The sequence below is a fragment of the Sciurus vulgaris genome, assembly GCF_902686455.1.
Source record: "Sciurus vulgaris genome assembly, chromosome: 14".
Taxonomy (NCBI): Eukaryota; Metazoa; Chordata; class Mammalia; order Rodentia; family Sciuridae; genus Sciurus; species Sciurus vulgaris.
In genome coordinates, this window is record NC_136475.1 from 25,412,940 (window position 1) to 25,440,086 (window position 27,147).

The 27,147-nt window shown below is 42.1% G+C and overlaps 1 protein-coding gene across 1 annotated transcript in view; it reads left to right on the top strand.

Annotated features, from left to right (window-relative positions):
* Window positions 1-27,147, top strand: part of ANTXR1 (ANTXR cell adhesion molecule 1) — a 168,923-nt gene that overhangs the window by 46,478 nt on the left and 95,298 nt on the right. The window contains 2 exon segments of the mRNA XM_079110856.1: window positions 2,211-2,280; window positions 3,887-3,965. Of these exon segments, the coding sequence (XP_078966982.1) occupies window positions 2,211-2,280; window positions 3,887-3,965 (149 nt within the window).

Below are 27,147 nucleotides of genomic sequence, written 5' to 3' on the forward strand. Positions count from 1 at the left end.
CAGAAGGTTAGCTCTGACTAAGTGATGCAGCTGAAGCACTTACAAAGCACCCGCACATGACATGCCCAGGTGAGTCCAGCTGTCACTGTTATAGCCAGAAAAAAACAGTAGTGCTAAGTTCAGGCCTGCACAACCCTACTGTTGTCTTCAGCTTCAGGATCTTATATAACAGTACTCCCGTTCCAGTACTTCCACAATCTGCCAATAGTTGATTCTAAATATAGTGGAGAACTTCCAATAGTACTCTGTTGCTTTTAGGAGAAAAATCCCAGAAAGTCCCACCATGTCACACCCGGCCTTGGTCATCTGACCCCACTTCCCTTTCTAGTCTCATTTTGAGCCCTTGTGTGTCTCAGTCAAATTCAACAATCTTATTGGCCTTTTACCTCAAAAGATCTGGGCTCCTTCCTGCCCCAGGCAGGAACTCTGCAGAGTTACCTCCACACCTGACCATCAGGTTGCAGTTTAAATAGTCTTTCCTTAGGGAAGCATGTCCTGCCCAACTAGATGAGGACTGGCTCCCCTGCTCCTGTGTGTGCTCATCATGATTATAATTAAATATTAATTCATGTGATTATTAGCCTGTCAGTTCTTGGGCAAGGTGCTTCTTCTGTTTTGTTCATTGCAAGTGCTTGAAACATGTTAAAGACACACAAGGAGCATGTGTGTATGTGTGTGTGTGTGTGTGTGTGTGTGTGTGTGTGTGTATTTTTAATAAAATATATAAAACAAAAAATAATAAAAGAAATATGTTGAATAGCTATCTCTTCTGTAGCTCCTATAAAATTCATGAAAGCAGGGTCCTTGTTTCTTTTCTCAGGGCTATTATTTCTAGCCCATGGTGGGCCTTCAGCAAATATTTGTGGAACGTATGAATGAACAGGTGAACGAATGACTAGGAAGAACCTCTGCTTTTCACCATAGGAAGATTTCCCTGGACAGCATCCTCTTCCTCTTCCTCTTTCCAAGAGGGACACAGGGCTTTCTTATGTTCTCTAACTCCCATCCCAGGGGGCGCTGTCCATAAATCCAGGCATGAAGAAAACCCTAATCTCCACTCAAGCAAGCATGTGGTGTCAACGTGTTCTGCAGTCATGACTTGCACATATCCTAGGAGACAACAATTTCACAGCAACAACCAATTGCAGAAAATCATCCTTCAAAAATATATGCATCCATTTCGTATCTTCTAGGTAGATTAAAGGGATAAGTTTCATTCATCCTGGGTCGTACCGCAGTCTTCTGTACAGTTTGTGTACCCTGTGAACACTGAGGAGTGAAGGACTGATTGACTATTATCAACTGAGGCTACTAACTTCTCAGCCCTGCCTCTGTGCCCCAAGACACAATGAAGTTCTTTAAGGAACTTCGTATTAAAGCTACTTAAGTGTTTTCTTGGTCATCTATTAGTATAAGAGCAAGAATTTGTTCACCTCTGAGTCCCCCTCTCCACTGTGATCCATCTTCCACAGCTATATCTGCTAAATCCTCCAAATTTGTCACTTCAGTTTTGCTCAGAAACCCTCCAAGTTCTTCTCATAGTTTATAGAACTAAAAGCAAATCCCTCAGACCAACTCAGAGAACTTGGACCACACTTCCTTCTACACTATCTTTTCAAGTCCTACTTAACCCCCTGCCCTGGGACACACCCTCGTTTGCCCTGTTTTAGTCCATGACAGTATCCCCATTAGGAATGTCTCTTTCCCATCTCTCCACTAGCTTGGCTCATGATTTGAATTTTCCTGTGACCTGACCAGGTCACCCATGTAAAGGGAGCTCCATGTCTTTGGAAGCTCAATGATATTTTGGTTTAGCTGCTTCTTGTATTTATCACACACTTTTTCCATGAATATGACTTCTCTCTCAAACTAGTCCTAGACAGGAAGCCCATTAGGAACAATCCAATATTTCCTGTTTCCCCGCTGTTAGTTCTGAGCAAAAGGTAAACTCAGATTATAACTTAAAAGGTCAGTCTCCAGTTGCTCTGACTGACTCAACTGGATACAGTGGGGTCAGAAAACTAGTAGTGTTCAGGCAGGAGCCCTGGAGTTCACTGCTAGTGGATTTTACGGCACAAGTTGTATTTCAGAAAGTTTTGGTCTTCTTCGCGTCTCCCTAGATTTGGTCAATGATCTATCTCTAGAAGTTATTAAATTTGAAATTATAAGTGTGTCTTACTCCTCTTAATCCATTGACTTCCTTTTTACAGATGAGAAACCCTTCACTGTGGAAGATACTTACTTGCTGTGTCCCGCGCCTATCTTAAAAGAAGTTGGCATGTAAGTTTTTGCCAGCAGTAATCTCAGACAGAGAGGAGAGGGGAGGTGGACCAGACAAAGGGAAAAGAAAACTACTTTCTCCATTATCCTGATGGAACCTTTCTCTAGATTTCCTCCAGTAATGACACCAATGGCTACAGGGAGGCAGGCACCAGGATTATTGTTTAGAGGGTATCTCTCTTCATCCTCCCCAGTTCTCCATGAGCAGATGTTCCCATTATACAAATGTGAAGATTGAGGCTGAGAGAATTTGAGCAACTTGCTCAAGGTCACACAGTAGTCAGAGGAAGAACCTGGGCTCAACTCCAGGTCTGTCTGACTGAATCACAGCTACGTTTCTAGAAAGTTCACACATGTATTACCCCTACCCTGTCATCCTAATCATCTGCTCGATGGCTGTTATCTCCTTCTGAGGGATAGGGAAATTCAAAAAGTAGGTTCAAGTAGGCTTTGAAGTGGGGCCTCAACTGGTTCCTGACAAACTGAGACCCCAGGCTCAGACTTCACTGTCATCCCCAATGCCCCTTCCTCTCTCCTCCGCAGAGCACTGGGGCTCACCAGACAACTCCCTGAACTATTTTTGTGGGGGAAATCTCATGATAGTAAATGCTTATAAGGATGTGATCAAAATCCCAAGCAGAAGCCAGGCACGGTGGTGCACACCTGCAATCCCTGCTGCTCAGGAGGCTAAGGCAAGAGGATCGTGAGTACAAAGCCAACCTTAGCAAAGCAAGGTGCTAAGCAACTTAGAGAGACCCTGTCCCTAAGTAAAATACAAAATAGAGCTGGGGATGTGCCTCAGTGGTCAAGTGCCCCTGAGTTCGGTCCCCGTCTCAAAAAAAAAAAAGCAAAAAAATCGCAAGCAGAAGAAAGAGAATTATCATCCCAAGCAAGAGAAGAAGTAGGTGGAGAAATAGAGGGTGTTGGTGCAGAGGATAGAGAACAGCACTTCCAAAATCATATCTATGACTGCCCGAAGATAGATGTGGCTTTAAGGAATAAAAAGTGGAAGTTGTTCTTCTGAATTTGCTTTTAATCACTTATTCTTATTGTAAACCCTCTGACTCTGGTTGCCTGACACCAACATGTGATACCACAGATTTCCCAAGCTAGCCAGGGTCCTTGCTGCAAAATGTGAGCTCATGGTTGAGTTCTTACAAAGCGGAGGAGGTTGAAGGCAAGTTAGTTCCTCTACTGTTTGACCTCTGTGCCTTCTGAAGCTACCCCCATCAAATGGTTAGAGTCCAGATAATGAATGACAGCAGAACATCCAGCCAGCTTATCTCCCTTGACTGGATCACTTTTTAATACTACTTTGTCCTATTACAGTGTGACGAGTAGGTTCAAGTAGGCTTTGCCCATTCAATGCAACCAGCCACAACACAAGGCTTCAACGCCTCACCTGAGACACCAGCCAAGCATGTCCTAGAGTGTTACAGGTGGATGGGCCAGAGAGACCATTCTCCACATTTTACAAGGAGAAAACTCGGCCCCGTAGGGAAGAGCCTGGAGGCCCAGGGATGGTTACAAGCAGAGCCCAAAGGAGACCTGTGTGTCTGGCTTTCCACCCATTGTTCATCGCGGTCTGTTTCCCCTGTCATTTCAGGAAAGCTGCCCTCCAGGTCAGCATGAACGATGGCCTCTCTTTCATCTCCAGCTCAGTCATCATCACCACCACGCACTGTGTAAGTCAGAACCTCTCCCTACACTAAAGGCTTCATTATTATCATGGCCAGTATTTCTCAAATACCAATCTCCACATGTGTCCCTGGGAAGTTTTCTGGTTCTTTGTTCTGTTCACAGAGCCATGATCCTGGCACTGTAAGGCCAACCATGAACTGGATCAGGGTGTGCTGTGCTCTGGAATGTATCAGGAATGCCTGTCGGGTCCTCTGGGTTCCCCATTTCTGGTGTAGAGGGAGGGCCCTGAATGTTCTGACCTGGCCAAGTGGTAAGATGCACCAAGTCTGACCAGCAGTAAGGGTACTGCTTGGAGAGATGGCACTCTTAAGAGAAAACGAGCAGAAAAGATTGGACAACATATTCAGAAAGCATATCCTAGGGAGTTATTCTCTAAAGGGAAACAGGAAAATGGGCACTGGCTGGAAGAAGATATGGAGGTTATAGAAGACCTTGATTTTCTACAGGACAAATTAAAAGCTGTTTATATGATCATGGAAATAATCCTGAGGAAAATGGAAAATTGATGGGGCTGGAGAGGGCGAGAAGGGACCCTTGCATTAGGGATGATGCAGTAGGAGTAGGAACTACTTTCTCTCTACCACTTCCTCAGACAGCACTTCTCTGGATCCTTCTTGTCAGGTAGTTTTCATTTCTGGCTATACATAAAATTATCTGGGAAGCTTTTTAAGACAAGTAATGCTGTCGACCTCATGCCAGACCAATTGAACCAAAATCTCTGGCATGTGCCCTAGCTTTGGTGGTTTCAGACCTCCTTAGGGAAGTGGGGGTGCAGCCCCAGCTGGGAACCCTTCAGCCTCAGTAGTGCTCCTGCCCATGGCCATTGTCACAGAGCTCAGCTCCTAACATGAGCATTCTAAATCAACCTTTGTCTGAATATTTAGATTCTTTGACAAATGCTCTTTCTTTGTTAGATCATTTAAAGCAACTGAGGTATCTGGTCAGCTCAGGTAGTTGCACTGGTCACCACCTGGTAGGCCTTTGGAATCCATCTTGTTTAAACCCCTCCACATGAGATAAAAATGGGTTATCTGATAAACAGAAAGTCAGGCCTCATAATGGAGAACACTCCTTCCTAATTCCCTCTACTATCCTTTTCACCCTATATTGGTGCCAAATCTATTTTCCTGGAAGCCCAGAAAGCCAGTATAATGGATATAGATGATGAAAATTTTAACTTGACCAAAGCAAGAAACTACGATTATCAAAAGAAGTGTTGCCACTGAGAACTGTCCATGTCTCAGGCATCTGATCAACCCTCAAAACTGACTGCCTGGACAGTATACCACCAAAGACTGTGTGCAGAAGCAATGAAATTTCATAAAGCATACCCTACCTGAATCTTTTGGAAATTGACTCTTTTTGGAATCTGGCAACCTGCAGGAAATGATTAAAATACCCCAAATCCAATAACTCCATTCCAGATTCCTCCCAGCTTTTGAGTTATCCAACAATACGTGCCTGTATTTCTCATTATGTCTGACCCTACCACAGAGAAATAGCTACTGCCCTTGAGACCACAAGAGCAGAGGAAGAGGAAAGAGGGAACATCCAAGGACTAAGTTGTGGTATGGCAAATGCAAGGCTACAAATTTGAACCTGGGTTTCTAAGTAAAGAAAAGGTGCCTTCCTAATGTGCTACAAAATTATAAGAATTCCTAATAAGTTCCCACTGTATTTTCCTGACTCCAGCCTGTTTACATCTTATATCACCCTCATCTGATTGCATCTCAGTAAGTTTTCTGTTCATTTGACCCTTGATTAAGTCTACCTTATATAGTCTGCATTATTTCCTTTTCTGTATTAGTCTACAACAAAATTATAACTCCTACCCCTAAGATTTGTGCTCCACGCCCATTCATTTATTGATTCAACAAATACTCATTGATCACAATGGACTAGGCACCCTCCTGGGTGCTTGGGATACATCAGAGAATACAACAGAGAGAAATCTCAGGTATAGAGAGAGGTTGGACAGCCAACAGTAAATAGGACAAATAAATTACGTACCTATGTTAAAAGGTAACACATGCCAAAGGAAAAATAGAGTAAGAGGGTTCAGTATTACCCAGTTGGCCAAGACATGGACATTTCTCAGTGGTGACACTTCTCACCACTGAGGGTTTGGTAAGTGTGTTTCAGTGTCAGTCAACTAATGGATACATTTAGAAGGTGTCATTTCAGTAGATACCGGGATAGCAAGGAAATTAACCATGCAGCTATGGGAGAATGGGACATTCCAAACCAGGAGCCATTTTGCTGAGACCTGGAGGCCAGAGAGCCCCAGCGTTCAAGGAAGAACAAGAAGACTCATAGTCAGTCCCTAGAAGACAGTGAACGAGAACATCAGCAGGCAGTGAGGTAATGTGTTGATGGCAGGGCTTTGTAAGGACTTGAACTTGCAAGCAGAGGAGCCTCAAGTTCTAACATATATTTGAAAGATGACCCTGGGCTGCTGGCAGCCTGTGGGGAGACAAGGATGGAAGCAGTGTGACCAGTTAGGAGGGTTCTGGCAATATTCTAGGCTAAAGACAGAGGTGGCTTAAATCAAGAGGGGGCTTTTGAGTTGGAAATAGGTGGTCAGAGTGAGTGAGATATATTTTGAAAATAGAGCTAACAGATTTCTGGGAGCATTTGATGTGGCTTGAGAGGAAAGGAATCAAAGATGGCCCCAAGGGTTGGGCCTCAGTAACTGAAGGAATGGGGCTGTCAACAGCTGACAGATGGGAGGAAGACTAAAGGAGAAGATCTGGGGTGAGGAGGGGAATCGGGGGATCTGTTTTTGCTGTTTACTGGTTATGTGACCTTGACCAAGTTATTTAGCCCCTTTGTACTTCCATTTCCTGATGTTTTAAAGTAAGTAAGTCCCTCAGCAACTTATCAAGACCCTGTCTCAAAATAAAAAATAAAAAAGGCTGGAGATGTGGCCCTGGATATGAACACCCCTGGATTCAATCCCCGATACAAAAAAAGATAGTAATAGTTTACATCTCCTACAGTATTGTGAACTTAAATGAAAACATACATATAAAGTGCCTGGCATAAGGCCTGGCAGGTATGAAGTACCCAACAAATGTCAGCTGTTTTATAGTGGAGGCTTAATCAAAAATTTTGAACTAACTGGAGATTCCTCCCAGAGACTTGGCTCCTTGATTCAGAGCTCTGTAATAGCAAAGGGGCTCTTCTGAGATAAGATGCATCCTTGGGAATATATGTTTGTCACTCAAACAAGCTCAAGTGATGGAAAGGGGAGCAGGCCAGATGGCCAAAATCACCCAGGGAAAGTGACTTGCATTCAAACATAAAACTCCAGTCCCTAGCTAGGCCCTACACAGACGCTCAAATTAAAGACTGAAACCATCACTGGGCAAAATAGAGGCAGGTGGAAGGTGTGGTCCCTCAGATGAAGTAAGGTCTTGGATGTGTGTTTGTTTGGAAGACACGGTTTTTAGATCAGAAATGATCCCCTGGGTCTGAGTAAAGGGTTAGTCTTGTCCATGCCAGTTGCAACCTGCCCAATCCATCACCTGGAACCAAAAATCATTTTAAAATATGTAGTTGAGACTTTTCTCACTTTATTTGGTGCCCATTTGGACAACTGCGTCACAAGTTTTCACGATCCACAGTGAATAATTGTTGTCCCTGCCAGAAGTAGAAATTCCATGAAGTTTTACAGGAAAGAGATTTTTCCATTTAAGAGCTAAAAGATTCCTATGCAAATGGTAAACTTTGTCACACTTCATGACTCTAGAAAATGGTCAGTTGCCCGGAGTCCTCTGTCACCAGAGATACACTCCATCTCTGTCATCTTGACTGGCCTCTCTCTTCCTCTCCAACCCCTTGCCACAGATTGAGAAAATCAGTAATATGGTGCTGCTTGAAGGAGATAAGGAAATTTGTCCGCTTAATAACAAAGCAAGCATATTTTAGGACCTTAACTTTCCATGAACACTTTCTTCTTTAAAATAAATATTTTATAATTCTGTAATTTCTCACCCAAAGAATATAAAATTCAGGGAATCATTTCATAAATATTTCTTTGAAAATATTTGGGATGCTCAAGTGTCCCACTCATATCTTAGAAAGTTGCTGTTGGAGAGATGAGTCCCACAGGCCCATTAGAAGGAACAGGATTGTATGAATCAGGTATAAATGCTACAGGCTTTCAGAGGAGAAGGAGACGTGGGGCCAAAATGACAACCCGTAGGTAAAGAGGTTGGAAAAGACGATACCCTAAAAAAAAAAAAAAAAAAAAAAAAAAAGCTGAGCAAGGGCTAGATGTGTCTCTCGCATAGTTTTGTTTGTGGTCTCTCCCAGACTCCATTTCTTCTTTTCCTCTCATTTGGTATCAATTTCTGGTGCCTTTTGACTGGGAGGCTATTTCTTGAGTTCCATCTACATCCCATGTCCTTGATCTTGGTCACCCCTATGTGACAATGAGACACAGCAGGTGCTTATTGCTGCTAACTATGATCAGGATTTGATTTGGACTGGTTACCAGATTGGAAAAAGCACATTTTTCAAATAAAGCAAGGTGACCTAAAGAAAATCCTAAGGTTCTAAACTCAGCACTAAATAAATGGGAAACTATGTCTTTCCCCTCTAATTTATATGAAAAGAGTCTGACTACAAACAGCAACAAGGTTAGTGAGTTTGAGAATACCTACGTGATATCACTGTTCAGAGAATTCCTTTTTGAATGAAGATAAAAACTCAACAAACTTGAGGCATCAAATCAAGAGCCACTGTCATAAAGACATTCTTCTTTATGCTGAGGATGCTCCATTGTGTATATAGGCAGTTTCTTTATCCATTCATCTGTTGAAGGGCACGTAGGTTGGTTCCATAGCTTAGCTATTGTGAGTTGAGCTGCTATAAACATTGATGTGGCTGCATCACTGTAATATGCTGATTTTAAGTTGTTTAGATATATGCCAAGGAGTGGGATACCTGGGCCAAATGGTGGTTCCATTCTGAGTTTTCGGAGGAATCTCCACACTGCTTTCCAGAGTAGTTGCACCAATTTGCAGTCCCAACAGCAATGTATTTTCCCCAAAATCCTCTCCAGTATTTACTTTACTTGTGTTCTTGATAATTGCCATTCTGTCTAGAGTGAGTTGGAATCTCAGTATAGTTTTAATATTTCTCTAATTGCTAGTGAGGTTGAACATTTTTTCATACATTTGTTGACCATTTGTATTTCTTCTTCTGTGACATTTGCCAGCAAATGGATGGATCTGGAGATAATCATGCTAAGTGAAATAAGCCAGTCCAAACAAGCCAAAGGTCAAATGTTTTCTCTGATATGTGGAAACTAACCCACAATGAGGGAAGGAAGAATAGAAAGAGAGGAAGAATAGAAATTCAGTAGGTTAGACAGTGAGGAATGGAAGGAAGAAACGGGGGGATAGGAAAAGGAAAGACAGTGGAATGAACCTGACATAATTTTCCCATGTACATAATATGAAAACGACACAGCGAATCCCACCATCAAAGTACGTACATAAGAACAGGATCCTGACTAGAATTAAGATATATTCCATGCTTTATCATTATATCAAAATGGGTTTCGCTGTCATGTATAACTAAAAAGAACCAGTAAATTTAAAAAATCAAGAGCCACTCAACTATAATTATGGCACAATGGAGGAATTAAAAATATAGGATAGTCAGTCAAAACTCCTAAATTCACATCCTGGCCCCTCTACTTTCTAGGATGATCTTGCCCAAGTTAAACTTGCCTGTCTCAGAATTCTTCTTGCATGATTATAATGGAGATTAAATGTAATATATAAAAGGAACTGATGTCCATAATAATCTAAGAATGACAGTTATTTATTAGTTTATTGACCTCATTCTCTTTCCTTGTCAACCAAATGTACCCTGTCCCATTAAAAGATTTGCTGTACATGCCCTGTGGCTTATAAATAGACTCTTTCCCCCTGATGAAAAGGCATACTCCCTTTTGAGTACATAATAAGCCTGAATTTTAGGAATAGGCTGGCTATGAAGGTGTTGCTTGCAGGATAAGGGAAAGAAAATGCCAATAAATCAGATTCAGTGATAAGTCAAACAAGATTGGTTTGCAGCCTCTCTGTGCTACTTTTTAAGTGAATCTAGTAGATAAGAATATATGAGCAATATTTAGACTAATGAGAAGCATGAATTAAAACAAGTATTTATTAAAGTGGATGCACTATTAGTTAGAACATAGGAAATTCCTATTATCTCTAAAATAATCTGTCACACTGAGCATATTTGGAGGCCTTCTACCTGAGCAGGTAACCATTTCCTGCAAATGAGATCTGCAGTCTCAGTAGAGGCTGCACCAAGCTTGCCACACCTCCCCATATCTGCAGTATAGTTTGATTACTATGGAGACACACCTGCTGCCAACTCACTTCCCTAGAATTTTTTAAATCATTTTATTATTCAGATTTTTATGAATGCAGACTGTTCTTTCCCCCAAATGGGTGATATTTTCTTTAGATATTTGTTTTGACACAGACAGACACAGAAAGAGGCCCACAATACTCCCTCCAAACAGAAAGAATTGTCTGGTCTAAGGTGTCAATAGTGCAATGGTTAAAAAATTCCAAAGAATCAAAATTCCTTGGAGGAGAGTCTAGGATTCTGCATTTTATTAAGTTTGCCAAGTGAATCTTAAACACATAGGACTCTTATCCTGTAATTCTCTAATTCTAATTTGTCCTTCAAAGTTAAAAAAAAAAAAAAAAAACCATTGAAATTCATTTAAGAAACATGAGTTATTCTCCTGATTCTCTCGTAATCCCATTCATGTAAAGGATTCCAAGATTTTAAATTCAGAACCTACTCTATATGCTCCTTGTTCTGATCTAAAAAAAAAAAAAAGGAATTTACCTAAAAGAATAAGTTACCCCAATATGATCAGATTAGAGATTTTCTCACTTTTGTGTTATCAAAGATTAGAAAACTTCCTTTCTAAATTCTCCTCTTCTATATTCCACGTCCCTTCCTGTCCTCCTCTCACACCAAGGCCTAGAAAGCCACGTGCCTGTTGCTTGTTTATTTCAGAAAGAAAGAACCCGGTTACTAGCAGCATTGTTTCTAACGCTTTGTGAATCCTGGTGACTTTCAAGAATGTGAGCCTCCAGCTGCCCAGTTGTGGCCCAGTTAGGTTTGGAAACACCTGGAGACTTGGTAAAGAGAGCACAGCCACTGGAAAGAGCAAGTGTCTCGGGTAGAATACAGTCCACATGCTTCTTCAGGAAAAACTGACTGTGTCTTGTCCACTATTATAGTCCAGTACCTGGCACAATATCTCCACATATTTACTCAGAAAATAACTGATGATCAAGTAAAAGAACAAATGGACTCCATCGAGTTTCCAACTGAGACCATGATGGCACCTGCCGGTAAGAGAGTAAGGGACCAGCCTGAGGTAGGATTAGAGCAGGAGACTCTGAGCTGGTTGGAGGTTGGGCCTCCAAAAAGGATGACCAAGAGTTCAAGCTTCACATCCCAGGATACTGAACATAATTTAAGAGAGATGTGTCTACCAGGTGAGAAACTTAACCAGCACCCCCAAGCAGGGCAATAGTCAAAACCTCTCCAGAAGAACACCAGCTCCCCTTAAACTCCTGCCAGGGATGCAGACCTGGAGAAAGGGTCTAGAAATAGTCTGCTCAAGCTCAATTGGATCAAGATTCAGAGCAGGCCCTGGTCTGTGAGGTTGTGCAGTCCAAGGCTGGAAGCCAGGAAGAACTGTAGAGACTGAGAATGGAGGCCACTATGAAACAGCTGACTCCAGAAATATTGGCATGGCCTGAGCTCACCCTGGAATACCAGGAAACTTAGACTGCAGCAGTACAACTAATACAGATGCCACCCACCAAGACTGGGGGTACCCAGTGAGGGCTGGCTCAGAAGGGAATGCACTGGAACTCCCAATGGAGGCTGCCATGGCTGTAGGTAAGAAGCTACAGAGGGATAGCAGGACCACTCCCGCCTGTCTGCAGAGTTTCATCCAGGGCTTCTTCCCAGGTCCATTTGCTATGTTAGTTCAATTCCCCATTACCAGTTGTTTTAAAGGAACTCGGGAACACACAAATCCAGCCTGGTTTTGTAGTCAGACAGCTCTCTAGGTAAACAGACAGCTGGCATGGCCACCTTTGCCAAAATCTCTTGAATTTCACCAGCCTGGTAGGGAAATAAATCCAGTAGCCTGTTCTGAGTGGTAATCTCGCCTTCCAACATAATAAAAAAATTATTGTGCACTCTTTAGAGAAGACTTTTTTCTTTTATTTCTTTTCCAAACTCAGGAAAACAGTCCATTAATCAAAATAGGTATCTGTCTTTTGGATAGATAATACATACCAGCAGCTCTAAGTGTGTGAGCCCCTCATGAAGGAAAGAAGTACAGGGAGGAGCTTCAGGGTGGTGATATAACAATCAGGACAGATGTGTATTATTACACCAGTCCTGTTAAGGACTCAAAGAACAGCCAGCGCTTGCCCTCCAGAAACCTACTGCATGGTTGTCAAGGCAAGATATACACTCAAGAGGTAAATATCACACAGGTATTGTGAAATTCCCCAACTATTCCAAAGATTCATGAGCCTCCATGTAGGTCTTTGGATAAATAAATAAGCAAAAATGTGGCACACTCTAAGGAGTGTCACTTAATGGGCCTTGTGAGTTACTTCCAAATTACCCAAGAAGGCTTTTCATCCCTTCCTACAAAGGGGAATGGACCACTCATTCCAGAAATTCAGGGATAACATGTTGACAGTTCATGATTTTCTCAGCTCCAAAACTTTATACTGTGTCTTTTCCCCAAAAAGACCCTTCCTGGACTGTTTCTAAATACCAGGAATCAACCCGTAAAGGAGAAAATGCTCTCCCCAACAACCAACTGAAGAGGCAGAACCAAGGCACACACACACAGCTTTCTCCTGTAGTTTTCTTCACCCCAAAAACATTATTCCACTTCCTGTCCAACTTTTCCATACCTGCCCCTCTCTTTACTCATTAAATTTCCCATAACCTGGAAGAGTAAGAGATGTCCGGATTGAAGGGGAGAGAGGTGCTGTGCTGGAAGAGAGTTTGAATGACATGATGGGGAGTTTGGGCTAAAGGAAGCCACTCAAAGGAAGCACAAGCACTATTATAGGAAAACTCATGCACAGCATTTGTGTGCTCCAGGTGTATTAAATATAATAAAATAGCATCAATTTGGATGCCAGTGACTTATAAATTTGATCATTTAGAAGAGAAATAGGCTCTAGTTCACTTTTTCATTGTTTGAACTGAAGAAACAGCACCAAGTCCACAGCCCTGGGGCTGCAAATCAATCGTTAGAACGTCATACTCAGCCCTTGAGAGAGGGTGGCCAGGTATACACTTTTTCCTGCTGTAATTAAAAGGGATATGTCCTTTGAAATATGTGACTTAGCAAAACAGAAAAAAATGGGAATGAGCACAGTCTTTGGGATCAGATCAGTGGGGCTAAAATTCTTGTTCTGCTGCTTACTGAATGTGTGACTTGAACTGAATAGGGGCACAAGGCCTGGTACACAGTAGATGCCCAAGGTTCATTTTCTTGCACTGATGTGATAATCTCTGTAAGTCTGGCACAGTGGTATTCTGGCTTCTGGCAGAATTAATGGAAGTGTGGTATCTAAAACTAAGGAAGTGATAGGAGCTCTTTACTGAGTGAAGATAAAAATCTTCATTTGAGGATTATATTCTCTAGGGAGAACCAAGAGACACTGAATGTGTGAGAAATATTACCAAATATGGTACTTTATGTAGAATATAGAGTTGGAGCGCTTTAGCTCGGATACATATTTAGCATGGAGACAACATTCAACATTTGTTCTGAAACAAGTACATCTGCACATGTAGAGTCCCAGTGTTGTGGGAAACAGTGGTGGAGAAGCAGCTGGCAGCACTCAGAGAGAACTCCAGGCTTTTACTCAGGTGGGCCCAGAGGAGAACAAACTCCACATTCACAGCCCCATCCACAGTTTCTCATAACATTTCTATGTTATTTGGCGTCATCTTATACCTGCCCTATCATTGTTTTTGTTTTTATTTTTTTTAATTCCTTATCTGAAGGCCTTGTGTGTATAAGGTGCAGGGGAGAGGTGGGGTGGTCTCTCACATAAAGCATGTGTACAGGAACAGGTAAGGAAAGGACTCTTTTCATAGGCATCTGTTAACTCTCCAGCCTTGAAAGCCTGACACAGGGGTGTTTACATTTCAGAAGGGGGTAGTTAGATCCCTAGAGACAGTTAACTTGCCATCCGAAAGGTAAGGACCTGTAGTTAATTAGGTTGCCTGAAGAAAGGCTGATGGAAGCGGAAGGGGGGAACTGACCCTTTTCCCAGGCACTGGTTTCTTACCATAACGTTTTTATAATTTCATTTTATAATCGGGTCTGGTTTTGCCATCACACCAACTCTATAAATTATTTATTATGTAGATCCAAGAGGTAGAATAGGCTGAAAGGCACAGTTTCTCACTATTTTAAAGTTTTTTCTTTCTTCCTTCCTTCCTTTTTTCCCTTTCTTTCTTCTTTCTTTTTCTTTCTTTCTTTCTTCCTTCCTTCCTTTCTTTCTTGTACTGGGAGAATTGAACCCAGGCCTTCACATGTGCAAGGCAAGGACTCTACCACTGAGCTACATCCTCAGCCCTTTCATTTTATTTTGAGACAGGGTCTCATTAAATTGTCGAGATTGGCCTTGAACTTGTGATCCTCCTGCCCCAGCCCCCTCCCTGGTAGCTGGGATTACAGTCACGTACCATCACACCTTACTTAAAAAGGTCTTTCTATCTGGCTGCTTGTGGGGGTTGGGGGGGGTGCGGTGGGGGGTGAGCTCCCTATTCTCCCTGTTCTCAAGACTTGGCACAACTATGTAAATGGCCTTCTTGCATCAGATAGGTGATCTGAGTAGAAAAGTTTCAGATTTCTTCCAATGCTGAAAGTCTGTGATTGCAGATCTAAGAATATGTTAGTAAAGGAGCAGGGTAAATATTATCAGTCCTCCAGAGTATAACAAATGAATTTGGCTTTTACATTTTGAAAATAAATATGAGAGACCTTTGTTGGTGCTATTGGAGGCAGTTGCTTGTAGTGGTATTCAGATTGGCCAACTTCTACCTAACACAAGTGAGATCACATTTCCGACCAGAGTGACTGAAACTCCTCCTGAGAATAATCTGTTTTCAAGTAACCTCAAAACATACCCTTTCATTAACAAACAGTTGGTACAACAGTCACAAATCATTCTCCTCTATTTATTAACCAGTCTCAGTACAACCATAGGGAATTCAAATTAAAAAAAAAAAAAAGTCCTGGTATTTTTTATTATTGTTATTTTAACAAGATAGCCTGTGGTTTCATGTACTGTCATTGGAAAGGGCAAAAGACCACAGAAATATCAAAATGCAGAACTCAGATCTCAAATATTGTTTATGAAATGAAATAAAAGCAGTTTGCCAACATCTCTATTTTGATAACCCTTGTGTGCATAAAAATATCTTTTAAATATATTTTGGAGGATTCATGCTGATTTGTTTTTCTTGGATATTTGAGAAATTGACTTTTCAATATTTTTATCGCTAAGTATTTTAAAGAATGTTTGCCCTAAGTTTGAAATTTCCTTGTTTTGAGAGTAAATGAGAAAAAAAAAATGTTTCTCTGAAACTAAGCTCTAGAAAACCCTGAAATAAGAATATAGTAATATGGTAGAAATAAAAGTTAAATCCAAACAATCCATAAGAAAAATAAATGTAATGGAACAAACCCAGCAGTTAAAAAACACAGACTGACAGATTGTGTTTTTTAAATATCTAGCTATATGCTATTTACAATAAAATATGCACTCAATAAAATAATAAGGAAACCTAAAGATTGAAAATAAAAATGTGGAAAAGTTGTACCCATTAAATATGAAAATAAAACTAGTGTGACTATATTAATATTAGATAAAATAAATTTTATGGCAAAAAAGAATTTTTGATAGAAAGAGAACCACTGTGTAAAGTCAATAGTACTTTTAATCTAGATGGTTCTCATTTTCACTAAATGACATACCCTCAGAATATATAAGGCAAAAATTGAGAGAGATGAAAGGAGAAATTGATAAATGCACCATCATGAAAGGAGATATGCATACATCTCAGTAATTAATAGATCAACCAGACAAAAGAATTAATCAAATATAAATGACTTCAGTAATGTAATTAAACATAATCTAGTAGACACACAATCAAGCTCCAGAATAACACTCCAAAAGTCTGGTGTTGCATAAAATGAGAGGTTGTGCATTAATGACAAAAAGGACATATTTCATCAATTCTAAGACACTTTTCCTCCCACATTTTAATATCTCTGAAATTGAGATGCCTCAGCTCATCAATAATGTATCACAATCTAATGAGCACTGTTTTCCCCTAATGGCTCATAAAATAATGAGGCATCCTACAATGGACCAATCTGAAATCCAGTGAAATATTTTCCGTCAATCTGTACTGTACTCAAAGTGAGGATAAGAAACATGTGCTAAGCAGAACCGATTAGTCATTTCCTCTCCACCACTCACCCCTCCGCACAGTGGAAAGTAAGACCTCTAGGTTGTCTTTCTTGGGGAATGGCTTACTGTCTACAGCAAATCTGCACCCAACAGAGAGTACCAATTCCTTGTCAAGCACACTTTTATGTTTTCACAAAACTAGTCATGTACTTTTAGAGGCCAAAGCCAAGTGTCAACAAATATCAAGACAGTACCATATAGACCACATACTGGAATGAAAACAAAAATTGAAAAGCAACAACCAATCAAGTTACCAATCAATTTTGAAAATCTTAAATGTTTCAAAATTTTAAACACTCATCCAAATAATTTATGAGTCAAAGTAAAATCATAATATAAATGAGAAAATACTTAGAACTGATCAACCACCCAGATGCCATATGCCAGAATTTAGTTGGGATGCAGCTAAAGGAGTTCTTAGAGGAAAACTTGTAGTTTTAAGTGTTTTTGTTAGAACAGAAGAAAAATTGTAAGTCAATTAGCTAAACATAGAATTTGACCAGTCAGAGAAGAACAAGAGTAAACACCTCTAAAACACAGAAGGACCAAAATAATAAAGTCAGAACAGAATAGAAAACAAGATAGAGAGACAAGGAAGGAATTCTTTGTTGAACGTGAAGGAGATGAAAAAGAGCAACTGACATGTCTCCAAAGAAGTGCGTCATCCTGGCCAAGCTGAATGGGAAGATGAGCCAATTGCAGTTTTGCCACAGGTTAAGGACAGTGCTGGAGGTCACTAACCAAGAAAATCAAGACACATACCGGCTGAGTTCACCCCTGCCCTCCTCCCAAGGCTTCTCCTAGGGAAGCTTTGTACCCAGAGGGATCTTAGATTGACATTTCACTTCTCCCATTTCTATCACCAAATAAAATTTACCAGATTACTCTGAAACTCTCACTTGATGATCCTCTTTGTCCCTAGAACCCTCTAATTACTATGCTTTTTTATGCATAGTTTATGGTTCTGCTTTTTCTGGTTCTTCACTAGTTGGTATTATACATGTGTTATCCATTCTAGATAACCCCCTTCCAATTCAACAACTTAAGGCTTCTGGGTCCTCCAATGTCAGACAACCAAGCTCATATAAATTGTATCTAATATAAGAACCTCTAGCCTCTGAATAAGAACTTGAGAGAAAGCAGATATACCCTGAGTACCCAGACTCTACTGAATGACCAGCAGGTCTGTGCATGCCTGCTCCTGGGTTATTGGAGTCATTCCAAATGGTTGGATCTTTGGGGCTGAGCCTTCTAGATTAGAGACTCCATCTAAGAAAGAGACTTGATTGAGGGAGTGTACAATTTAAGAAGGATTCATTAAGTTTGGGAGCAGGATGAGAAAGATAGAAGAAAGAGGAAAGGGAAGAAGTGACCTTAACAGTTTGGCAAAAGGGACCAAAAACACAGAAAGCCTAAGAGCATCTTCTACCAACACTGAAATAATTGCCAACTGTTTAAAAGTCCAAATCTGGCAAAACCAGTGGGCTAGACTATTACAGAAGAGAGGCGACCCATCCTGAACCAGATCATATGGTCCTAGTTGGCAATGTCACATTGCACTAACTCCCAAGTTGCCCCAGAGTCATTATGTGAATTTTCTAATCAGGATATTATTTGAGAGAAAAGTGATTTGTATCTTTTGTGTTCCCCAAAAGCAGGCAAACTCTTCCTTCTGGTCACTATAGAATGATAAAGTCCTAAGAGTGTATATTAGCACCTTTCCTTTTGCAAAACAGCCATCTTCTCACCAAGGAAATTCAGCGCACCAAGGAAATTCAGAAGTCAGTAATTTAATTTCTTTCTCCCCAACAAGGGTCAGTGCCACAAGCCATACATAGCTAGCATTCTTTTGCTGTCACCATAGTTGCTAGAACAGATGTTAGTTAACTCAGTGCCCAAAGCAGAGACCTCAATGTTTTGTTTCATTTTTTAAAAAAATTAACTTTAAAGCACTTGAATAAGTGACAACTAAAATATTCTTGGTATTCTTTTACACACAACCCAACATCAGGAAAACTGCTTCCTTTGCAAGCTGAGGAAGTATGAAAGGTATAGAGAAGGCAATTTTATTTTACTTGCATCACCCAAATTCATAAACTTAGAAAAGGGATTGGCAAAGCTCAAGGTTCTTGAGATTATTTATAAAAGGTACAGACTTGGTCAAAATAGCTATAAAATGCTGCTTATGATAGTTGCACCTTGCAACCCTGGTAGGACCCTACCTACTATCTTTAAAATGTTTGTATCACTGATCCCCAAAAGATAAAAATGTGTGGAGAGGAGTCTGCAGTTCATATTTCCTCACTCTCTACAAAAGTTTATCCATCCCTACCTCTGTGCCTTTGATCACAGTTTATTTTCTTTCTGGAATACCCTCTCTTCTTTCCACCTACCCAATTTCACCATGGCCATAGGCCTGCCGAGTGCTGTCTGGACCTGCCCCAGGATGCATCACTGGCCTGGACAAGCCTTTTATCCTCCCTCTGCTCTGAGCTCAGGCCTCATGGATTGTCACATCTTCCAGAGCTAACCTGCATCTGGCCTGCTCTGCTCTCTGAGCAAGCCCTGTACTTTGGTCCTGACTATCCAGCTGGACTGCAATGACCACTTTCAGGGTTGAAAACTGACTTTGTTCATTTTTCTGGGTCTGTTGATATTGAGTTCATGGCAGAAATTCAGTAGAAAATGATTTGTTGGTTTTCTGATACTGTTATGTATTTTAAAGACATTTGCTTTAAGGAAGTGACTATGGCCATCCCTGGTAAACATCTATCTTTATGCGTATCACCCAAACCCACCCTACCGAATTCATAATCTAAAACAGCAGCCAACAGCATATAGTAGGTGATATTTACTTACCAACAATGGGTAACAGTGATACTGACTAAGATCTGAAGGACAATCAGTAAGACTAATTGAGCATAACTATCAAATAAACAGCAACCTTTAAGGTAAGCAGACAGACAACCACATTGAATGGGGAAAAAAATGAAAATCAGAAATTGGCCTTCCTCATCCACTCTCACAACATCTGAACCTTACTGAGGTACTTCTATAATTCCATTTCAGTAGCCCACTGGTAAGAACCAAGACTTTCTGAGTAGTAACGAGCAACATCTTGTTTGCATTATTCTCTAAAAACTGGTTTTGATTAATACACACTATGCATGTTATGGAAAGAAAAGTGCTAAATGAATCCAAGATTTACTCTTGACACCCTTGTCATTGTAAGTGACACGCATTGTCATTACTGGGTCAGAGCAACAAAAGCATCAAGATGATGCCGGAAAACCTTGTTTTTCTATAGTGAGGGCCTCAGAGCTTGAGTCTGGAGGGATATGGCATTGATCCCACCCTAGCAGTTTACCAGCGATGGCTTCTCTAAGTTCTTCTTGGTATTATTCATACGGGGGATGAAGTATTAAGATTTACAGCAAACTAGAATTTATACATTGCAAATCATTCCTGCTCCTTCCAAGTATTTACCCTGGAAAGCTATTCACTTTCTCAAACAGCATGGTCACTATTCTGACTATTTTCTGCATTCCTGCTTTACAGTTGCTGGAATTTGACAGCATGGTATATCCTCAATAGGGGAATAAGGGAACCTCATTATCATTTGATTTCAAAAATCCCTTCACTTGTTGGGACCAGTTCTGGCAAGTGGTAGATTATCAAACTGGGAACCTTCTTGGTGAGAAAAATGACAAAAGAAATTCTAAGATTTTCTTTTTTGTGACCTGTAAATTGGCTTTAGTAACATTAGGATGAGGGGTGTGTTTCCAAATTGCCTTGATCAATGACTGCCTGACTGCAGGAAGTCTCCAACCTCCAAAGCCACTAGGGGAGGAAATTCAATTCATTTGGATGTGGGAGTTCTGTTATGTTCACTACATGAACAGTCTCATTATTTAATAGTCATGCTTTTTGGAAAAAAATCCACAAAGGCTGATAGTTTTTCTATACTGCCCACTTGTTGGGTTGAGGGATGCAGTATCTTTAGCATTTGTCAATCTTATTGCCATCTCTTGCCTCTTTGGGTAGCAAGAATGAATCATAATGTTCAATTATGTTACCCTCTTTAAGGTTTGATCAAATTTGATGAAAGCTATTAAGTTTACCATTAGAAAATTCACTTGGGCTTTCCTTGACCTTGCAGTGATGATCTTAAGGACTTTAATTGCTCAAATATGTAACCAAGAACCCCATACTAACACCAGAGCTCCAGTACCAATTAGCATGAAGTTGCTCCCAGGAATCAAATTCATTTACCTGGTCCAAGTCCGGATACATCACCAGAAACTTGGGTTAGGCATAGAAGCAAGAAGAAAATGAAAGTTGGTTGGGGGGGGGGGGACCGGAGGGCGGGGGGGTGGGTCCCAAAGGTTGAAGAAGGGTAATGCACAAGGATATTTACACAGTTTCTCATGAAACCACAGAATCCATCCCAGGAAGAACTGGGTTGTCTCAATTTCACATATATAGAGAAAAGGAAGGTTGGGAGGTTGGATAACATATTCACAAGTGGAAATACTAAGATTCTAATCATCTTTTTCTGGTTCCTGAGCCCAGACTCTTTGCAGTGAGTTTGGTGCTTCTGTTTCTAGCAGTGGTGCCCTAGAGGGGGAGCAACTTCAGATGGTATTAGCTCCAGGACCATTTCTGACACCCACTAGCTGTAGGAGGCATTAGCCTGCCAAATTCTCATTTCCCTCAAACTAATGGTTAAATCCCTGCTTATTAAGTCAATCTGTTTGGAACACTATACTATGTCTGAAAGGTTTGAAGATGAGTAAAGCAGATTCATGTCCTTTAGGGGCTTACAGTTAGTGGAAGAGGCAAGAGCATAATGATATAATTCTCATAAGCTATAGTAAAAACTAAGGTAAAGATAGAGATATAATTAGGATAAAATAAGAGAAGAGCACAACTTCAGAGTTCAGTGGTGATATTTGCCCGTGTGTGTTCTGCACTTGGCTACAAGGTTTGTGGTTGCAGGAATCACATTCATCCTTTATGCCATTGCTTTCCAGTGCTTAGAGGGGGCCTAGCACATAGTAGGTGCACTATAAGTGTTAGATATGAATGAATCAGTTGGTGTCTCAGCTAAGACTTGAAAGATAAAAAGTCAGTTATGCAAACAATGGAAGTTATAGGGGGTGTTTAGGAAGAACATCAGAGAAGACAAGGAGTATATGGGAAACTCTGTGTCATTTAGTTTTGTCAAAGCACAAAGCTTAAAGAGGGGGGGTGAGAGAGGCCATTAGAGAAATAAGAGAGGCCTTGTGTGGACTTAGGATCCAAAATCTTGTACCTAGTGGATCCTTGTATGGATTCAGGGATTGGATCAACCCCCTGAAATTGTAATAAAAAAAATTGTGAGCTTGTATGTACATGTGAATGGGTACTTTTCTAAGGAAAGAGATGTATTGTCACCGAACTCCCAAATGTTAAGAACTTTTGTAGGCAATGAAGAGCTGATAAAGAGTTTGTGGTTGAGCAAGTTATCAAAATAACATTTAAGGTGACTGAGTCTAGCTGCAGCGAAGAGGATGGAGTCGCTGGTATGAAGACTGGGCTGGGGAAACCAGTAGAGATGATTGCAAGTGTGTAGGAAAGGAATAAACAGACTCTAAACCTGACCCATGAGACTGGAGATGAAGTAGACAGAGGCAGAGCTGAGAAGTATTTAGGTCAGAGAAGCAGGACATGCTGATGGAGGTTACGACACTGGGCAAGGAAGAAGTGGGGGAAAAGGAAAAGTCGGACTAATTTCCAGATTTCCAACTAGGGTTGCTCAGTAGTACCATTAAATGAGAACAAAAAGGTTTAAAGGGGAAAACATGAACTCAACCTGAACTGTCAGTTTGAGATATCACCAGAACTTGGAATAGGGAGAGATCTAGGTTGCGAATAAAGATTGAATTTATGGAAATCTAGATGAAGGGAAATGAGGCAGACCATGGAGAGTGCTAGAAAGGAGAACAACCCTGAACCAAGAATGGATCCATGGGTTGCACAACATTGTAAATAGACTTAATGCTGCTGAATGAAGACTCTTACAAATGGTTAAGTCACACACACAGGCGCGCGCGCACACACACACACACACACACACACACAATTGTAAAGAAGAAAAATTTTAAAAAGCATGGCTCCCTAGGGCATACTGACATTTAAGGGAGCTGGTACCAGGAGAAGCCCATGAGGAAGGTGGAAAGGAATAATGGGATAGGTGTCGGGTGGGAGAGTACTGTCACAGATGCCAGGGGAGTAGAGTGTCAATAAAATACAGGGTGGGGTGGGTGGGTGAGTTAGAGAATCGCTCAGGTGGCTTCCAGGAATAACCGTCAGAATATATAAGCTCAGAGAGAGAATAATTTTGGTCTCCAAGCTTGCCCATCCAGAACTTCTCAGCAGCAATAAAATGACTTAAATTTCACCTTTCAAAATAAAACTTGCCCGTGCTCTGCCAGTTTTGTCTGGGCAGGAAACAGAGCTCAGAGCAGCTGCTTCAGATGGGTCTGAATTCCGCTTCATAGCACTGGAATGTGACACCTCCTAAGCACCAGCCTTGGCCCAGAGGGAGGAGGGGGAGCAGCTAAGCAGGCTCCTGCCCCCTCCCTCTGCCCAGCTGCCATATTTCTCCAACTCCGTCTGCCCCCAGGGTCTCCTGTTGGAGTGGGTGAAGCCAACAAGTTCCTAGGCCCCAATCTCTGCCCCTGTCCCTCTCACAAACGATTGCGAAGTCACAAGAAGGGTAGACCAGCGCTGCCCTGGCCACAAGGTCTCTTTCCCTGGAGGGCTTCCAACAGTGCTCCAAAGACTTCACTTGGTTCTAGAAAAATGGACATAGGGTGGGGGGAGTACAAGGAAGAGGAAAGGATGGGGACCACAGGAAGCCCCACGTCATCTGCCACGTCCCTGGGTGCCCTGCAGAGGGGAGAATCCAAAGCAGCAGCGTTGCCAGCTCTCGAGAGCCTTCATGGATCATCAGCTATTTCCCTGTCATATTTTTGGCTGAGACTGGCTAATATCCCTTCAATGTGGCAGAATAAACCTCCTAATTCATTCTTTCATGTTAAATGTTTACAGGGCAGTACATGCATATGAAAGCATCCAACTGGCCTCAGTAATTCGGTGTGAATATCAAAAATCTATCCAAGCTAGACCCCAAAACTATGACAAACCCGGGGCCGTGCCAGCAAGGGCTTGGATAGACCCTTTATTAATAGATGGAGCATGCTGTTGCTGTCAAAATGTAATTGTTACTCTTACCAGGACTCATTCTGGACACCCCAGGTGTGGAGGGGTGGGGGGTGCCACCATAGGTGGGAATGTGTCTCTTTCCTGCCTTGATTCTGAATAAAATGAGACATGAGGCCAAAATATGATATATGAAAGTCTCAGTGCTGCTTTTATGACTGAGCTGAAGACCTTGGCAGAGTGTGGCAGCAAATGGGTTAGAAATTGGAGCCCAGAATTAAATAGATTTACCAGCTCATCACAGGCCTGGGGCCTGGCCAGGAAGATGCACGGCCAGGGGCCAAGTTTCTGGGAGCTGATTAGCTTAAGCTTTAGGGACCCTCATTTGAACAGTCCCCTTCTAGACCTTTCTAAGGCCCAGGGAGGAACCCTTAAAATTTTGCTTTTGTTTTTCTTTAAGAGGCTCTCCCTACCCTCCAAATTCTGTAAGCAGCAGGCCTCATAAAACCTTTCGTGGGGTAACTGAGGACAACCCTTCCTGTGGATTTCAGGCTCCCCAGAAAGGAGAGAGCACATCCCAATATACTCAGTTTACTCTTTCCTTATTTACTGAATGAGTGAAGAGGAAGAGACAGGCCTGGGGTCAGGCACACTTTGTGCCCCCACATAGAAAGAAGCAGCAGGAGTGGAGAGCTGGTCCCTTCTTGACAGACAGCTTTTCAAGTCCAGCAGGACAGTCGCTTGGCTACACCCCATGCCATGGGCATTGGGCAGAACCCAGTGCAAGCCCAACCTGGAGACGTAGGATTTCACAGTTTCTTTACGTTGGTTGGACTCCGCCTGGTCTCCCACTAATTCCTCTCCATTTGATCCTCCTCCCTTTTCCATGGCAACCCCCAAAACAAAACAGAACAGAGCAGCAGTGTCTGAGTTTCTATCGTCCAGAGGCCTGGCTCTCTCCTATCATGTTGCAAACAAGCCCAGACGGGATTCCTCACCCCCAGCCCCCGCCATGTGTCAGAAATCCAGAATCCCTAGATCCTACCCACCAAGTGGGAGAAGTTTTCGTTATTCAAGTTCCCAGATCTATACCTTTGAGAACAATGCCCCCCTTGTCTTAAAAGTGATGTCCTCCTTTCAGGAGCTGGAATAGAAGGCATTAAAAAAGCCATCAGGCAGGGATTTGGCTATTCAAGGAAAGCAGTCTTCACAGATTGACACCCCAAATAACAAATGCCCAGAGGAAGGAGCAGGACTGAGCATATCCTGCCCTGGAATTTAATATTACCTGTCTGCATCCTTTACAGCAGGCCCCTGGGTGAGCACAGTATATTTCAGCCTTTGATGGTGTAGAAGAAGGCTTAAAATTCCTCAATGAAGAAAATGGAGTGTCCCTTCAGCTGGAAGGTGTGCCACCCATAGACTGCCCACTGGACTCTGTGCTAACTTTTCAGCCCTAGTTACCAATCTGAGAGCCGCCCCTCCCCTCCCCACATACCCCACCACCTCCTGTCAACATTTTTTTTGGAATTAAGGGGCCAAGTTGATATTTTAAGCTTTATTTCCATTTTTAAAATAAACTTAAGGATTTAGCTTGTGTTGGTATTTAGCTATTGGAGAAATAACAATGGTAGGAAAGGATCTCTGGCTGTTTATCTGTTGTTCTTGTCTCCCTCTGAATCTCTTTCAAAGCTTTGTGGTGAGTTACCTGCAGGGGCTGCCTAGCAAGAGCAGGTGTAAGGCACTGAGGGTTTGTGCCATGAAATCTGTCCATGCAGGTCACCTCTGCAGGCTCCTCCTGCCCCAGGAGGACTCTCAGACAGAGCCTGGAGTGTGGAGTTGCTTCTAAGGCTGGGAGGCCTGCTCCTGCTGAACCTGGAAGTCCAGGAGTTCTCAGAAGCCAGCTCGATCCCCGCCAGCTCTCTGAGATGGGGCCTGGGCAGACACAATTCTATAAGGAGAACTACTGGCCCAAATGGCTCCACTTAGCCCCAGGGTGCTGTCTATGTGGGCCTGGGGTCTCTCCTGTCCTGCACACTCTTTGCCCTTGTGAAAGGGTAGCGCAGAGGCTAAGCCCACACACTGGTTCTAAGTCAGGCTGTGAGCAATGTCAGCCCACCACCCTCCTGGGCTCTAATCCAGGAAGAAGCTTTCAGGAACAGGTGGCAGCTAGTGCAGGGTGTGCCAGTAATGAGCCAGGGGCACAAGAACAGACTATAGAACTAGTTCTGTGGGTGCCAGGCAACACTCTGTGGGCCCTGGAACATTCCATATGCCTGCCAGCCCCTAGGCAAAGCCTACTACTTAGCATGTGGGGAAGGGGTTGGAGGTGGAAAGGTTTTCAATCTTGGGACTTGGTAGAAATGCAACAGGACTGGTTTAGAACAAATGGACGAATTTCATGAATGAAGCAAATTGAACAATGCAAAATATGTCTCCATGCTACATGTTGATGTATAGTCTACAGATAACAGAGCATCCTTATATTAGTTGTCAGCCCCTATCACAGGGTTATTGGTTAAAACCCCAAGCCAAGAGTGGAAGGTGGAGGCAGGGTCTGCAGAGGCCCATGTCCCTCCTGGACCTCACTGTGAATGGGCGCACTGCACCCTTGCTCTCCCTGACCTCCCTGGGCCCTGTGAGGGGTTTCCTTCCACCAGAGCAGGCGGACCGGACCCATTACAAACAGCCTCAGTCTGTGGCACAGCTGATTAGTCTTTAAAGTGCAGATATTTCTTACCGAACTTTAACAGATTCTGACATTGTAATGTAATGATGAAATGGAAGAGGGACAAGTGTCTAAAATCAGATGATAAGGATTCAAATTCTAGTTTTATAATGTGCAAATTGTGGGCATTTAAACTTCCAAATGTCCATAAGTGGCATGTGGAGGTTACATACCTTCAGTAAATCTCCCATTTTCCTTACCTGCAAAAGGAATAATCGTTCCTATGAGGCTTTTTTTTTTTTTTTTTTTTTTTTTTTTTTTTGTACCAAGGATTGAACCCAGGGGCACTCAACCACTGAGCACAACACCAGCCCCAGCCCTTTTTACATTTTATTTTGAGATAGGGCCTTGCTAAATGACTTCGGGCCTCGCTAAATTGCTGAAGCTGACTTTGAACTTGTCATCCTCCTGCCTCAGCCTCCCAAGTCACTGGGACTACCGGTGTGTGCCACCGCGCTGACTGCTATCAGGCTTTTTAAAATGAAGCTCATTTAATTAATTCACTAATTTAATTAACGAGAGGATGCCTAGAAAGCATTGAGCACAGGTGGAAATGTGACTCCTAAGAGGCAGATCAAACATGACTGGAGAAACACGAGACATCGCTTTGCCCAAAACCAGGAACTCTGCTCCAGGTGTGGAGCACAGGAG